Source organism: Dromaius novaehollandiae, chromosome 1, assembly GCF_036370855.1.
Source record: "Dromaius novaehollandiae isolate bDroNov1 chromosome 1, bDroNov1.hap1, whole genome shotgun sequence".
Taxonomy (NCBI): Eukaryota; Metazoa; Chordata; class Aves; order Casuariiformes; family Dromaiidae; genus Dromaius; species Dromaius novaehollandiae.
In genome coordinates this window covers 114721377-114736016 of record NC_088098.1, presented here as the reverse complement: position 1 = coordinate 114736016, position 14640 = coordinate 114721377, and the positions used below count along the sequence as shown (strand labels likewise).

Here is a 14640-nt window from a genome sequence, read left to right as displayed (position 1 = left end):
GACAACGCGGGCAAGCGGCGCCGCGGCGGCGGCACCGGCACCGCGGGCCGGGCCGGGCGGCCCCGGGGACAGCGCACCCCCGCCGCCGCGGCGGGGAAGGGCCGAGCCGGGCCGACAACAGCCCGGGCCCCGCCGCGTCCCGCCCCGGCGGGGGAGGGGGCAGGCGGGGGCCGCCCGCGGCCGCGTTACGCACGCAGTGAGCTCAGCGGCCGCCCGAGGGGCGGCGCGGCGGGGGGGCGGCGGGCCGGGTCGGGCCGAGCCGCGCCGTGCCGGGGGAGGGGGGGGGGGCTGCCCGCTCAAACCCCATAAAGGGCGGCCGCGGCCGCCCCGGCTGCCGCACTCACCCGGCACGGCGGAGGCGCCCTGATCGCAGCGAGGGGGTTGGCGGGGCGCTTTTTTTTTTATTTTATTTTTTTAATATTATTACTTTTTTTTTCCTCCTGCTCTCCGTCAGGAAGGGACGTTTCTGGCTCCTCCGCCCTGCAGCCTGTGGAGCGGGGCCGGGCTGTGGAAGTGCACGCAAGGCTGCCCCGGGCGCCGAGAGGAGGAGAGACCCGCCGGAGCTTCCTCCCTGACGGCTGCCGCTCGGGAAAGTTGAGGAGGGGAGGGAAGGAGAGAGGAAAAAGAGAGGGAAGAAGGACAGAAGGAAAAGGCTGCTCCCGGGCAACAACCTTCCCTCCGCGCTGCAGCGCGCCGGCCATGGGAAAGTCAGCGCCTCCTCTGCGGTGATCGCGGGACCCAGCGCCCGCTCGGCCCTCTCCGCCCCTGTGCGGACCTGCACAGAGAACCCCCGCCCAGCCCCGAAAGCAGAGACACAGCCAAATAAATACCAATAATAAAAAAAAGCAGTAATAATTTAACAAGAGGCTCCTCCGGCGCACAGCGACAAGCCTCCCCGCCCCGAGCTCGTCGCCGCGGCCGGCGGCCGCGATGAGGACCGCGGGGCGCCCGCCGCCCGCCCTGCCGCCGCTGCTGCCCGCGCTGCTGGGGCTGGGGCTCGGCCTGGGGCTGGGGCTGCCGTCGGGGTCCGCCGCCGCCCGCGGGGCGCTGGTGGTGCCGCGCCGCCTGGGCGCCGCCGGCGGGAAGCAGCTCTTCCGCCTGGAGGCCTTCGGCGAGCGGCTCACGCTGGAGCTGGAGCCCGACAGCAGCTTCCTCGCCCCGGACCTCACCCTGCAGTACCTGGGCGGCCCGTCCCCGCCGCCGCCGGGCGACGACCTGTCCCGCTGCTTCTACTCCGGCACCGTCAACGGCGACCCCAGCTCCGCCGCCGCGCTCAGCCTCTGCGCGGGGATGCGCGGCGCCTTCTACCTGCGCGGCCGCGAGTACCTGCTGCAGCCCGCCGCCGCCCCCGGCCGCCCCCGCGGAGCTCACTTCCTGCGCCGCCGCGGGCCCCGCCGCCACGGCGCCGCCCGCTGCGCCGTGGCCGAGCGCACCGCGGAGGAGCCGGCGCGGACGGAGCCCGCGGAGCCCGCAGGTACCGTCGGGGCGCGGCGCGGCGCGGGCCGGGACTCCCCTGCGCGGGCGGGGGAGCGGGCGGGGGGTGGTGGTGCCTGCGCTCCTCGCCGCGGAGCCCCTCAGCGGCCGCGCACTGTTTTCCCCAGGCGCGGATCTTGCGCACTGCTGAAGCCCTGGTGATTTTCTCGCCGTGGTCTCCCGGAACGACGTGTCTCCCCCATTCACGTGCGCTTTTTTTCTGCCCCCCCCTTTTTTTTTCTTTAATACAGAAAGCAGAAGCAGGAGGAAAAAGAGGTTCGTGTCCAGCCCGCGCTACGTGGAGACCATGCTGGTGGCCGACCAGTCCATGGCCGAGTTCCACGGCAGCGGGCTCAAGCACTACCTCCTGACGCTGCTCTCGGTGGCTGCCAAGCTCTACAAGCATCCCAGCATTCGCAACTCCATCAGCCTGGTCGTGGTGAAAATCATGGTCATCTACGAGGAGCGGAAGGGGCCCGACATATCTTCCAACGCCGCCCTGACTTTGAGGAACTTCTGCAGCTGGCAAAAGCAGCACAACCCGCCCAGCGACCGGCACGCTGAGCACTACGACACAGCGATCCTCTTCACCAGACAGGTAAGGGGAAAAGGGGCTGAATACTCCATGGTACCCGTTACTCCCCAACCCGGGGGCCCTCTCTCTTAGTCGTCCTTTAAAAATTCCCCAGGCTAAAAATGAAACAAGCCACTTTTTATTTATTCATCTATTTTAATGTTTGTGCTGTCTCAGCTGAAGCTCACAATACGTGCAATGTGTTTCTGCCGTATATTTTGAGCGGATTTAGTCTGGAAATTATGCATTTTATTTCTACGTGTAACCCCTGTGTATATTCCAAAGACAGATTTTTGCCATCATACCGATTGAAGTGCTGAATATTTATGCTCTTTCCATAAGTAAAGGCAACCTGCCAGGGTTGGATTTTTCTTGCCAAGGTTAAGTCTCTGATCTGATTAATAATGAAACTGCCTTTTTCTGCAGGACCTCTGCGGTGCCAAGACATGTGATACTCTTGGGATGGCTGATGTGGGAACAGTTTGTGATCTAAACCGCAGTTGCTCTATCATAGAAGACGATGGTTTGCAGGCTGCCTTTACGACGGCCCACGAGCTAGGTACTTGAGATTTGAAATGAGATTTCTGTTGATTAATTGAAACCAGCCTGATGCCATAAAGTGAAGAGCGCCCTAGCCTGCGTTTGGGGCTCGCCCTGCGGGGCTCCAAGCACCCGGGGCTCCCCCAGGAGCAGGCCGGAGGAGCCAAAGCATCCCCCACGCACCCGGACTGATCTTTGGAAAGCAAGTCCAGCCTACACAGCATTGTCTGCAAGAGCGGAATATTTGACTGCGGTTGCAGAAAAAAGCATGTGTATTAAATTAGCCTATGAGAAGGGCAAAGATAACTTGTAATCTGTTTGAAATTTGGCAGTACTCAGATCAGGATATTCTTTCAATATCTAAAGACTAGCCTATGATTAGCTCTAGAGTGACATTTAAAATAATATTGGTTATGCATAGAACAGACTTTGTAAAATCAAAATCACAAACTTTTTTTTTTTTTTTAGGCCACGTGTTTAACATGCCTCATGATGATGCAAAGCAGTGTGCTAGTATTAATGGAATAAGCCGGGATTTCCACATGATGGCATCTATGCTTTCCAATCTGGATCGAAGCCAGCCTTGGTCTCCATGTAGTGCCTACATGATTACAACATTTTTGGATAATGGTCATGGTAAGATTATTAAGCTTTCCATTCATGTGGCATTTAAGCCCACGTGTTTTACTGCTTTTTTCTTTTCTTTCTGCTTGCTTTTTCTTTTTTCTTTTTCTGTTTTTTTTTCTTAATGGAGCTCTTTGTGCTTTCTGTTAACCTTTTCCATGCTGCCAATAATTTTATAAGACCCTTGGTTTTACATAACTGGTGGCACAAATTGTCTCGAAGAATTATTTTATAAAGCAAATCCAGTTCCAGAGATGGAAATACGATTTTCCCTGTAGAAACTAAGCTTGCTGACAACAATGTCTGCATTTTTTCCCCTTCCTTTTCAGGTGAGTGTTTGTTGGACAAGCCCCACAAACCAATACAGCTTCCTTCTGACTTGCCTGGCACGTTGTATGATGCCAACAGGCAGTGCCAATTTACATTTGGAGATGAGTCCAAACACTGCCCCGACGCAGCCAGTACGTGTACAACCTTGTGGTGTACTGGCACTTCTGGAGGACTGCTTGTGTGCCAAACTAAACACTTCCCTTGGGCAGACGGCACGAGTTGTGGAGAAGGGAAATGGTGCATGAATGGCAAGTGTGTGAATAAAACTGAGAAGAAGCATTATGATGTAAGTATTAAGAAAATCAGACTATATCTTAGGTTGCAGAGTAGCATAAATCATACTTCAGTGTGAGTAATCAAAGCAGACTTAAGGACTTAAGCAAACTGAGGCGGATAGTGAATAAAACAAGCTTACAGCTTTTTTATAGAAGAGGCTTAGATAAAAATGCCTATTTTTTTGCATTTGTTGTGTTGTATTGTGTTTTTTTTACTAGACTAACTATTTTCTGCCCTTCCTTGTCGTTCCAGACACCGGTGCACGGCAGCTGGGGCTCATGGGGGCCCTGGGGCGAGTGCTCCCGGAGCTGCGGCGGCGGGGTGCAGTACTCCTTCAGGGAGTGCGACAACCCCATCCCCAGGAATGGAGGGAAATACTGCGAAGGGAAGCGGGTGCAATACAGATCGTGCAATATCGAGGACTGTCCGGACAACAGTGGTAAGCTGTTCCCATTTCTTGATGTGGAGGAAGGGGACCTTGTAGAGAAAAACCACGTAAAGAGGATGATCTCATGTCTACCTGTCTTTCCTCTGTCTGCAGGCAAAACCTTTAGAGAGGAGCAATGTGAAAAGCACAATGAGTTTTCCAAGTCTCCCTTTGGAAGTGGACCTGCAGTGGAATGGACACCAAAGTTTGCTGGTGTCTCTCCAAAGGACAGATGCAAGCTGGTCTGCCGAGCAAAGGGAACGGGATATTTCTTTGTTTTACAGCCAAAGGTATTTCAAAGCTATATTTCTTCCATTTAATCATGAAAAGGATTTTTTTTCTCTAATTCTCTGCATAAATTTAGAGTCAAGGGCAGTGGCTGAAATTATTTTTAAGTTTTCGTATATTTAAGCTAGATTGTTCCTTTTCCTCTCCTTACGTGTGCAGTCTGATCAGTACAAGCATGCTTTAGATATTCTGGCATGGTTTTTCCAATTATTTCACACATACTGCCTTTTCTACCTGCTCCACCCTAGTTTCCTTTCCTTTCCTTCCACCAAGTTGATTGCACTGAGATACGTTTGGAAACTGTGGAGGTTCTTTGCCAAAACAGCGGCGATTTCTCATCCTAGTTACTAATATGCTGACAGCTTAAAATAAACAAAAGGAAAAATATTCCTCTTGCATAGCTACTTGAATTCGCTGTCATGAGATGTTGAGAGCCAATAACTGCCAGGGTGACGACACAGATGGTTTTTGTAGAGAAGTATTCCTAGAAAGAAAGAATGGATTGGACACCCTAAAAAAGCAGTTTTGATCCTTGCACCTCAAGGCCAGGTGCACTTTTTTAATAATGTCACTTTCCAGTGACATTATTAAAAAATGTTTTTGCTTTATGTGAAGTTAGTAAAACTGTTTGTTTTTATAAAAAGTAAAATCGTTTGGTTTCTACTGTTGCTGTTGGGCATCATTATGTTGAAAGTGAGATGAACTAGCACTACATACCTCCGACTATCTATGGGCTGCTCTTGTTTTTAGTTTCAAAAGCCTTCAAAATACAGGTGCTGCAGGTCTTCCCCTGTCCATATTTTACATTTCCAATGTGTCTGTATTATGCAATTTCAAAGAAATGTGCATCTTCTAATCAAGCGCCCTACTGCTCTTCCTGTAAAGGTTGTGGACGGTACCCCGTGCAGCCCCGATTCCACCTCGGTCTGTGTCCAGGGGCAGTGCGTGAAGGCTGGCTGTGACCGGATGATAGGATCCAGTAAGAAGTTTGACAAATGCGGTATATGCGGTGGCAATGGATCCACTTGTAAAAAAGTCTCTGGCACACTTGTTAGAGCAAAGTGAGTGTATAACTGCAGCTATTGTTTTGTTCTAGTTAACATCCTGTGGGAGTAACCTTTTGGTGTCCAAGGCAGTGAGAGGTTGTCCTTGGAGCTGAAACTTGTTCGGTCAAAACCGGCTGATTGGTTGACATCCCAGTCAAAGGAAGTCCCTTAGATGCGGGCACACCTCTACGGTAGCAACACTGTGGGACCTGACTTGGCAAATCACTTCATCCATTAATTCCATTAAGTCCATAGCTAACGGGCTTAATGCTTCAGCTTCAAACGAAATTGGCCCTGTGCCAAACCACTGTTCTGCTCTACCAGGGAAATGCTGAGGACTCAGTATGTGTGTTTTCTCTCCAGCAGACCCGGCTATCACGACGTGGTCACCATTCCAGCCGGAGCGACCAACATTGAGGTCAAGCAGCGAAACCACAGGGGTGCCAGACACGACGGCAGTTTCCTCGCTATTAAAGCTGCCGACGGCACGTACATCCTCAACGGCGATTACACCCTGTCGACGCTGGAGCAGGACATCACTTACAAAGGCAGCGTGCTGAGGTACAGCGGCTCCTCCGCTGCCCTGGAGCGGATCCGCAGCTTCAGCCCTCTGAAGGAGCCTCTGACCATCCAGGTCCTCACGGTCGGGGACCTGCCCCAGCCTAAGATCAAGTTCACCTATTTTGTGAAGAAGCCTGTGCAGCCTGGCTCCGAGAAGGCGCCTAGTAAAAAGAAAGAGTCTTTTAACGCCATCCGGGAGATCATCTCGTCCGAGTGGGTCATCGAGGAGTGGAGCGAGTGCTCCAAGTCGTGCGGCTCCGGCTGGCAGCGGCGCTCGGTTGAGTGCCGGGACCTGCGGGGACAGCCGGCTGCAGACTGCGCCAGGGAGCTGAAGCCCAGCGACGTCCGGCCCTGCGCGGACGTGCCTTGCCCACAGTGGCAGCTGGGGGACTGGTCGCCTTGTTCCAAGACATGTGGGAAAGGTTTCAAGAAGAGATCGTTAAAATGCATTTCTTACGACGGCAGCATACTGCCGCAAGAAAGCTGTGAGCCTTCCAAGAAACCGAAACACCTAATAGACTTCTGTAATGTTACGGACTGCAGTTAAATAGTATAAGTTGGGAAAGCTAAAGATTTTTATTTTTTTTTCCTTCAGAACAGTGCACTGAAAATAAGAGGGCTGGAGGTAGCGCATGCGATTTGCGCACACATTCATGGGAGGATTCATTGAGGTGGGACAGTGCAAATAATTTTAGTTGGTGTTGCATCATAAAAATATCCTGCGGACTGCAAATTTGATAGGATAGCAGACCAGTGTCACTAACTCGTCTTCAGCAGATAAGGCCCCAGGGCATTATAATTTCCTTTTTTAAGTATGTTACAAATTGAACAAAACATAAGCAGTGGCCAAAACATGTTTAAGCAAACATTTTGGGGTTGGGTTATTTTTCCCTTCTTTTGGATTTGTATTGTGGTACTGATCAAGTCCCCAGGTTTTTTAAGGGGAGGGACAGGGGAGTGGAAATGATAGCTTAAAATAATTGGTCAGGGCTTACCTACCTCACGAAGGGCAAAAAACAGGATCAGAAAAGGAGCTTTAACTATGTCATTCATGGCTGCTATTGTTTCAGAGAATAGTTTTATATAAAAACAAAGCCATATTCTCTACCTGTAAAGAGGAAAAAATAATCAAGAACAGTCAGTCAACAGTCACCTCCACAGATGACTAGAATGTTTGGGGGTTTTTTAAGTATCTTTATCTTATCCTAATATGCCTGTCCATTTCTCTCGTCCACTCTGATGCAGTTGTAGTGACATACATAACTCAGAGGCTAGAAAGAGTGGAAATCTGCATGGAGCAGGTAGTGCCTATGAGTAGTTGCTCTTTGTGCCTTCTGCATGACTTCCACTGGCTTTTTTTGATTTGAACTTGATCCTACCATACTGTTACCAAACTCGTGGCAGTGAGGCTTTGAGTCATGCTTTCACGCTCAGATCTTTTGCCTTATGCCAACCAATAGTAATTATTTGCATTTGGGTAAAAAGAGATCAAAGAAATCCCCGCTATGAGTGGGAATCTCTCCCATGTGGCCTTTGATAGGTTTGTAGTGCTCAAATCACTGATAAGGCGGGAAGACAAAGCTGAAGGATAGCAGGTCCATCCACAGCAATACGCCAACATTTGCATAATTAAAGTTTGTGCCAGTCCATAGACAATGAGAGAATATGGCTTTCCATATGTATATAGTAAAATATATTACTATAGATTTTATATACTTTATAAGTATTTTATATTTCTTTGCCTTCTGGGAAGGGTTATAGTTTGTAATAAATGCATATAATGAGTGTATTTATTTTTATACTTCTTGTCTAATGTGATCTTCTAAGTTATCGCTTTTTTAAAAGGACATATAACAAGGATAGAGTATTTATACAGTATAATATGTTACTAGAGGTAATAAATGAACCCTATAAATTTTGGAAATGGAGCGTCTTTATTTCACTGGAATAAAACTAGTCTATCAAGCAGAAAGAGCTTGGACTCTAAGGCAATGGTTTAAAAAAAAAAAAAAGCTTGGCCGCATTTTTCAAAAGTACTGGTAGCTTAGGCTTCCAATTGACTGTGTTGGTTGAGGGGTTTGGAAAACTCTATGCGTAATGTCATATACCACATTACAGGGGTAATTTTCTATTTTATTACCTAACCACTAACAGGGTGCTCAGCACTGTCGTTTCATCTTTTAAGAAAATTGGAGTGCAACTAGGGTGATGCCACTGACTTTAATAAGGGCTTAGGCAGGGACTATAACTATCAGTGGTGTTTATAACCAACCAAATATGTACAGAAGTAGCAGTTTTACCTGCTCCACTTAACCTTAACCCTACTGGGAAAGATGCATTTAAAATTCAAAACCATTAACTAGCAGTCAGAGGTTTCCCTCACAAATTTCTGGAGGGCCTCATGACCATGCTTTTCTAATTAGAAGTACTGTTGAATGAGCTGTTCTAACGCTGTTGGTAACACGTTTTGTAATGTCGAAATCCATATTAAGCATCAAGAAACTGATTTTTGCTCCCTCGTTTCTGATCTCATGACCACTGAAGTCGAGGGAAAATCTTCTGTTGAACTCAGTAGGATTCTTGCCATGGAATTTGAGACAACAGTCATATGTGAACATTTTTGGCCTCGTGTAATGTAAAAATCTATTAAAACTTCCTTTGCCAATGTTTGGACTCTGTCTTGCAGAAATAGTTCCCACCTTATTCCATGGATAAAACCCTGGCCCCTTTAAAGCATCTAGAAAAATTTTCATCGCGTCACACATCATTTGAGTGTTACTTTGTTTTTGACAAAGCGAAAATACTGGGGAACAGTTCACTTCCAACATTATTTAGGAGGGAACTGATCACTTTTTTTGCCATAAGCACTTCAGAATGAGTACTTCTTAATTTTTTGTATACGTATATATTTTATTACAGCAGGTCAGAAGTCAGGAATATATGTTTGTAAGAGAAAGAAAAATGTGTTTTTATTTTCATTTTCTACTGATGCTTTTTTCCTTGTAGACTTCATACCCTAGTGTGTCACTGTTGGTTGGTGTTGCCTGAAACACTCTCAGTTTAAAAGCCCAAGAAACCACAGTTCTGAAACTCCTATAAAATTGGTGAGGTTCCCTGGCTTCTGGGTGAAGCTGTCTACCCAAGTTTGCATTCATCAGCTTAGAAGAAATGTACAAGTCGGGGCTAAGAAAATAGAGGAAACAACTTCTCCCAGACCCATTCATATCAATTAAAGCCAGCCCAAGGTGCTGACATAGCCTCACTTCTTCCAGCAGCATTTGAGGAGGCTCTTGGGAGATAAAAATTACATTTCACAGGCACCGCCCTCCCTGCTGAAGGGAATTTAGATCAAATTAAATATGGCAGATTCCTTGTTTTTAACAAAAAGCGTGAAGTGTTCTGTATTGTCAAAGTGCCTAGGTCCAAATTACCTAGATTAGGCCTGTCAGCCCTGTAGTTAACTAGATCGAAGGGAGAAGCGAGAGGTTGTGAGGGAAGGTAAACTCCTTTGGCATGTTAGAATTAAAAAATGATAAAAACAACAACTTCTTACACTCTTGCAAATGATTGCATAATAAAAGGAGCATTGCAGTAATAAATAGTTATGATGTAATTACAGCCTGTTTTCTGTGATGGCATTCATTTCTTTAGGGCATGAACATAGCAGCAGCAAAGTCAACTTGTTACCCAAATTTGCAGCTCAGTTGGCCAGGATGTATTTTTCTTTGACCAGTTTATGAATTCTCAGCAGTTGCATCTCTTACACAGTAATATGGTTCTTGAAATTATAAGCCATTTCTGATAGAGGCAGGTTATAGAGAACGTGTTCCAAATAATGTATTAATTAAACAAGGCAATCAAAGAGCTGCTCCCTTCCAAAAAGTCATTTAATTATAACAAAGTCTGATATCAAAACAGTGCTGCTCTGGGTGACCCAGCAAAGGGAAACCTGCAAAAACAGTGGTGCATAATTTAGCTGAGTAGCAGTCAAGATCACATGTCAATTAAACATATCCCCCTGCACCAAAAATCTGGCAATTTATAGCTTTTATTACAAAAGGCTGGTTTGTTAAATGTTTTTTGGGTGAATGTTCCTTATTGTGAGCAGCAATTGCGAAACCTTATTACTGGTTCATAAAGAAAACATTTGAAAGTAGAAATGGCCCTGAAGCTTCTGTTGGGACACATGTGAATATACGCGCTGGCGCTTTATGCCAGCTGCAGTGCTCTCTTATTGCCACCTGCTCACTGAAGTCAGGGCAGCTGCTTACACCGGCGCCCAAATGGGCTTCACACCTCAAAACTTCTGTTAAAAAACCCTGAAACTGCTGTTTTTAACCAGATTTGCTTAGCCATCCACCCTGACAGGTTGAGAGTGAGGTTTCCAGCAGCTGGTGGTTCAGTTCAGGAAAATCTCACACCAGTTTTGAACTAAATATGCCCAGCTTCCCTTTCAAGGTCAGAAAAGACAAATACTCAATCGCCTCTTGGCTTTTCTTCTCCCCCAATTTGGAGCCATAAGCTGAGCAGGTGTATCTGAGTTGTGTGGGCTTGGTAGATGAAATCTGTACCTTTAAATATTTTCAGTGGTGTGGGGAGACGCACTTATTTAAATGAATTAAGTGTGTCATCCTTAAACATCCTCTGTCTGCTTACTTTCAGGGCTGCACTATCATCCAATTCCTGGTAAGGCTATAAATCTTGCTGTTAGCAGAGGGGGGTAGATAAAAGCCATGTACCTGCTGGTGGTTCTTTGCCATTTCAGGTACTGTGAGTCTGAGAAAAACTTTCAGTGGCCTTAAAGAATTTGGGCACTAGGACTGAAATCTAGTCTGAGTGCTGGATCTTCAGAACCCAATTTTCAAACCTCATCACCTAAATTTGGAATTAACTGGGAGATGAAGGAGGAATGGGAGGAATACATGGAAGCAATACCTTTCAGGTTAATTAGGATGTAAAGGTGTAGTATCCATGCTGGTTAAATACTGTAAATAGTGCTACTAGAAAATTTGGATTAGCTGATTTCCTGATCTACGGTTAAAATCAGAAATAATCTGATTTACTGCTTGAAATTGTATTACTAGTAAATAGGAAAAAACTGTCTGTCATAGAATTTTTAAGCTGCTATGTTCACCTCTCTTTAGTCCAAACATTGCTGTGGAAACGAGAAGTGCTGGTGTTGTCCAAATAATTATTTTACCATTAACTGTGATACGTATGGTTTCAGAGCAGAGTATTAGAGGTTGCTTTTGTACAACCTTTTGCAGTAAAGAAATAATTGTATGTATGTGGTATGGAAAAATCTGGAAATTGTCTAGAGCTACTATATACTTTAGCAGCTGATACCCGCATTTTAGAGTTATCAGTTGACTGATTACATTTTGACCAGTATCTTCAGTGTCAGGGCATTGACTTGGAGAATAAAGATCCCCGGAGGGCACAACACCTTTGATTTGCCAGGTACTCATGTAGCTGGCTTTCACCTTCTGAAATGCAGCTCCATACAGATTGTAATGGGGCAACTGGATTCCTTCATCTGGAGGTTTACAGCAGCTCTCATTCATTTCAACATCTCCAAGCACCATGTATGTTTCAGTAGAAGTCTGGAACACCTTGTGCAGAAAAACAAGCCAGATCTTTGCTTTCATCATTGTCATGTTGCAAGTGGGTAAACAGATGCAAGATAATGTTAATTGACTTGCCAAATGTTGCAGGATGAATCACTGATATGGTCTAGGTGAGGGAAAAAACGTTCAGACAAAACATCTTAACCCACTAGCTTAGGCCAAGAAATGGAGAACAAAAAGTCCTGAAGAAATTTAGAAAGGCAGACTGAAAAGAATAGCTCAGACTCCTCAGCAAGGCTAAATGATATTAGTCATCAAGCCAAGGCCGATATTATTAGGAGAAAAGTTTTCCCTAGTTTAGGGCACCACAGACATAGCAATCCCAACTCCCTTCCTGCCCCTGAGCAGCACTCATCCTTGAATTTTGTCCCGTTTTTCATAAATTGAGTATGCTATTATAGCATGCGCAACCAGAAAAAAACAGACTAAGATATTGGCACCTTTTCCAGAAGGACAAAGTTTGTACCCCCTTTATATCTGTTCCATTGCAGTTCAAAACCTTTATATTTTTCTAGTAAAACAACAGCTGCAAATACGTACTCATTCATGATATTCACCCTCAAATCACAAAACAACTTACTTGTATCAGCAGAAGGGGAGTCAAAATAGGTGCACAATGAATGGTGTTAAAAACATCGTAGTTCTACAAATGTTTGTGCTCCCAAAGCCTGGAGCAGACTGATTATTGCTAGAGATGAAAATAACATTGTTTGGACTCTCTGATCTGTTTTATGCTACCTGACAGTGTAAGGGGTCCCCGTGCAAAAGAGAGTTAATGATGGGCAATAGACATCAAGCTTTATATGCCACCTTTGTTTGTAGGCTAGCTGTATTTGTTTGATAGCTTCAATGGATAAAAGGATAGTCCTATGTCATGGTTCAATCTATGACTGTAAGCTAATCAAATCCCACATGCTGTGCCTGGACACTATTTAAATTTTAGCACCCCAAATCCAGTTGAACTCGAGCAAAATCTGTCATCCTCTATAGTTTAGTTTAGTTTAGTACAGTTTAGTGTAAGAATGCAACAAGAATCATTTGAATTTCTACCAGCTTCTGATTCTTCCCAGATAGTCTGTTTGGAAAATAGTATCTTTTGCAATATTAGTTGTGCTCGAAAATAATACAGTTTTCCTACAAGCATAAGAAGGAGCTAGTTGCTGCGATATAGAGGGAGCTGTTGGAGGTAAGGAAAGAGGGAAGTCATAGGGCAGAGAGTATAATGAGTAGGGTCAGACAAGCTGAAAGCAACGGCCATTTCAATTGTGCACCAATATATTTTTCAGTATAACTAAGACAATACACCTGTCTTCTCCCAAACAAATTAAATATATCAAATATATATTGCCAGTTTGCAAGATTTTCACGTACAAAACTGGAGATGGAATTAGAGGTAAGAAAACAGCTGAAGTTCAGTTGTTTGGATTAAAAATGTCTCTGTCAAGGAACACGTTAAAGGGGAATCATTTCAAATTTTTTATTATAATTCAAAACAAATGCCATCAGAAATTATTAGGGTCTAAACAATTCACTTTGTTTTTCTCATTCTGTTTACTTCAGTTTTCTGACAGCCAGACTCCAGCCCAGAAACTGGGTGCTGCAATATCGTGGAAGAGGTATACTCAAAGAAAACTGAAGGCGCAGATAAGAAAGCAAATTTGGGTCGTTCTGCAATTTTTGGCACATGGACAGTGGCTAAGTCTGACATCACCCGGGCTTAATTTGTTTTAGAAATGATTTAAAATGACTTCAAAGTTGCATAGGTATCAGTCACAACCTGCTGAAGCCCATACTTTCTATGCTTCTTACATGTATGATCCACCTTTGCAGACTAAGAGGTTTGAATAATTGCTTAAGCAGAGAAAACATGAAGTACTTTTTAAACCAACTCACAAAACTGTATGGCCTTGTCTGTAGCTACTTTAATTTAAAAAAAATCATGTAAGTGCATGCTTACACCTATCAAAATTCGGGACAGCACAGATTAAACCTGAGCTAGACAAAACAAAAGCTTATGTTCTTTTGTGGAATCTGGATCTTAATACATGCTGAATTGACTGGATGGTACTGTCTGGAAATTTATTCAAAGGCTCATGTCTACGCATTCTAGCATCTAGACACTTCGGGATGACCAATAATGCTTAATGTAATTCCTTTTAGCTTAAATATTTGATATATTTTTTGTATTGTTAAGTGTATTTTAAGCAAACATGCCCTTCTATCAAAAAAAAAAAAAAAGAAAGAAAGAAAAAGAAAAAGAAAGAAAAGAAAAACCCCAAAACTTCTGGCAATGGCTTTAGGTATATTTTTGAATCTTCCCATTATTTGTGGAATGAATTGAATGAAGTACTGCCCTGGTGTCTCTCAAAGCATGTTTGGATGGTAGAACTGGGATGCTAAAGACAAGTTTTCCTTACTAAACTCAAGGCCAACCTTTGATTAGAAGTTTGTAATACAATAATTTCAGGTAATACTGATACAATACTCACAGATCAAGAAGACAAGCAAAGAATAACTAAAAATAAAATGCATTGAAAAGAAGAGGTAAGTAAAATGGGTTTTGTTGTGTTTAATTGCAGGATCTACTGAAACATATATCAGAAATTGGATTTCCCAATAAGGTTTTAGCAGACTTAGAAGTGATTTAAATGCAATGCATTGCCCATCTCCTTTCTCTTTTGCAGTGAACCAATATACACATTTGGGGAGTTGCCAAGGTAATGAAGACCAATGTTTTCCATTTCACATTATCTTACTGCTGGAACAAGTGCAGAGCACAACACAGAAGCACTAGAGGGACTCAGTTGCCTTTGATGAATCAAAAAAAAGATTAAAAAAATACCTCTGCACATGTTTCCTCTTGATTCTTTTAAT

General features: G+C 45.0%; 1 protein-coding gene and 1 long non-coding RNA gene across 3 annotated transcripts in view; one reads left to right on the top strand and one right to left on the bottom strand.

The window, feature by feature from the left end:
- LOC135330380 (uncharacterized) overlaps positions 1 to 1280 on the bottom strand; it is a 61249-nt gene extending 59969 nt beyond the window's left edge. Inside the window, exon 1 of the long non-coding RNA XR_010392378.1 lies at positions 1180 to 1280. This is a non-coding gene — a long non-coding RNA (uncharacterized LOC135330380). The remainder of the gene's footprint in view (positions 1 to 1179) is intronic.
- Positions 315 to 8063, top strand: ADAMTS1 (ADAM metallopeptidase with thrombospondin type 1 motif 1). Of its 2 annotated transcripts, none has more exons than XM_064523741.1 (9): positions 315 to 1474; positions 1725 to 2071; positions 2474 to 2606; positions 3056 to 3223; positions 3541 to 3827; positions 4070 to 4256; positions 4359 to 4534; positions 5418 to 5593; positions 5942 to 8063. In XM_064523741.1, the coding sequence occupies exons 1-9, from the start codon at positions 931 to 933 to the stop codon at positions 6684 to 6686; spliced, it is 2763 nt and encodes a 920-aa protein (XP_064379811.1). In that variant the 5' UTR covers positions 315 to 930; the 3' UTR covers positions 6687 to 8063. The 2 variants fall into 2 exon arrangements, with proteins under 2 accessions (XP_064379811.1, XP_025951997.2); XM_026096212.2 differs by having other exon boundaries at positions 316 to 1474; positions 5945 to 8063.
- Positions 8064 to 14640: the final 6577 nt, after the last annotated feature.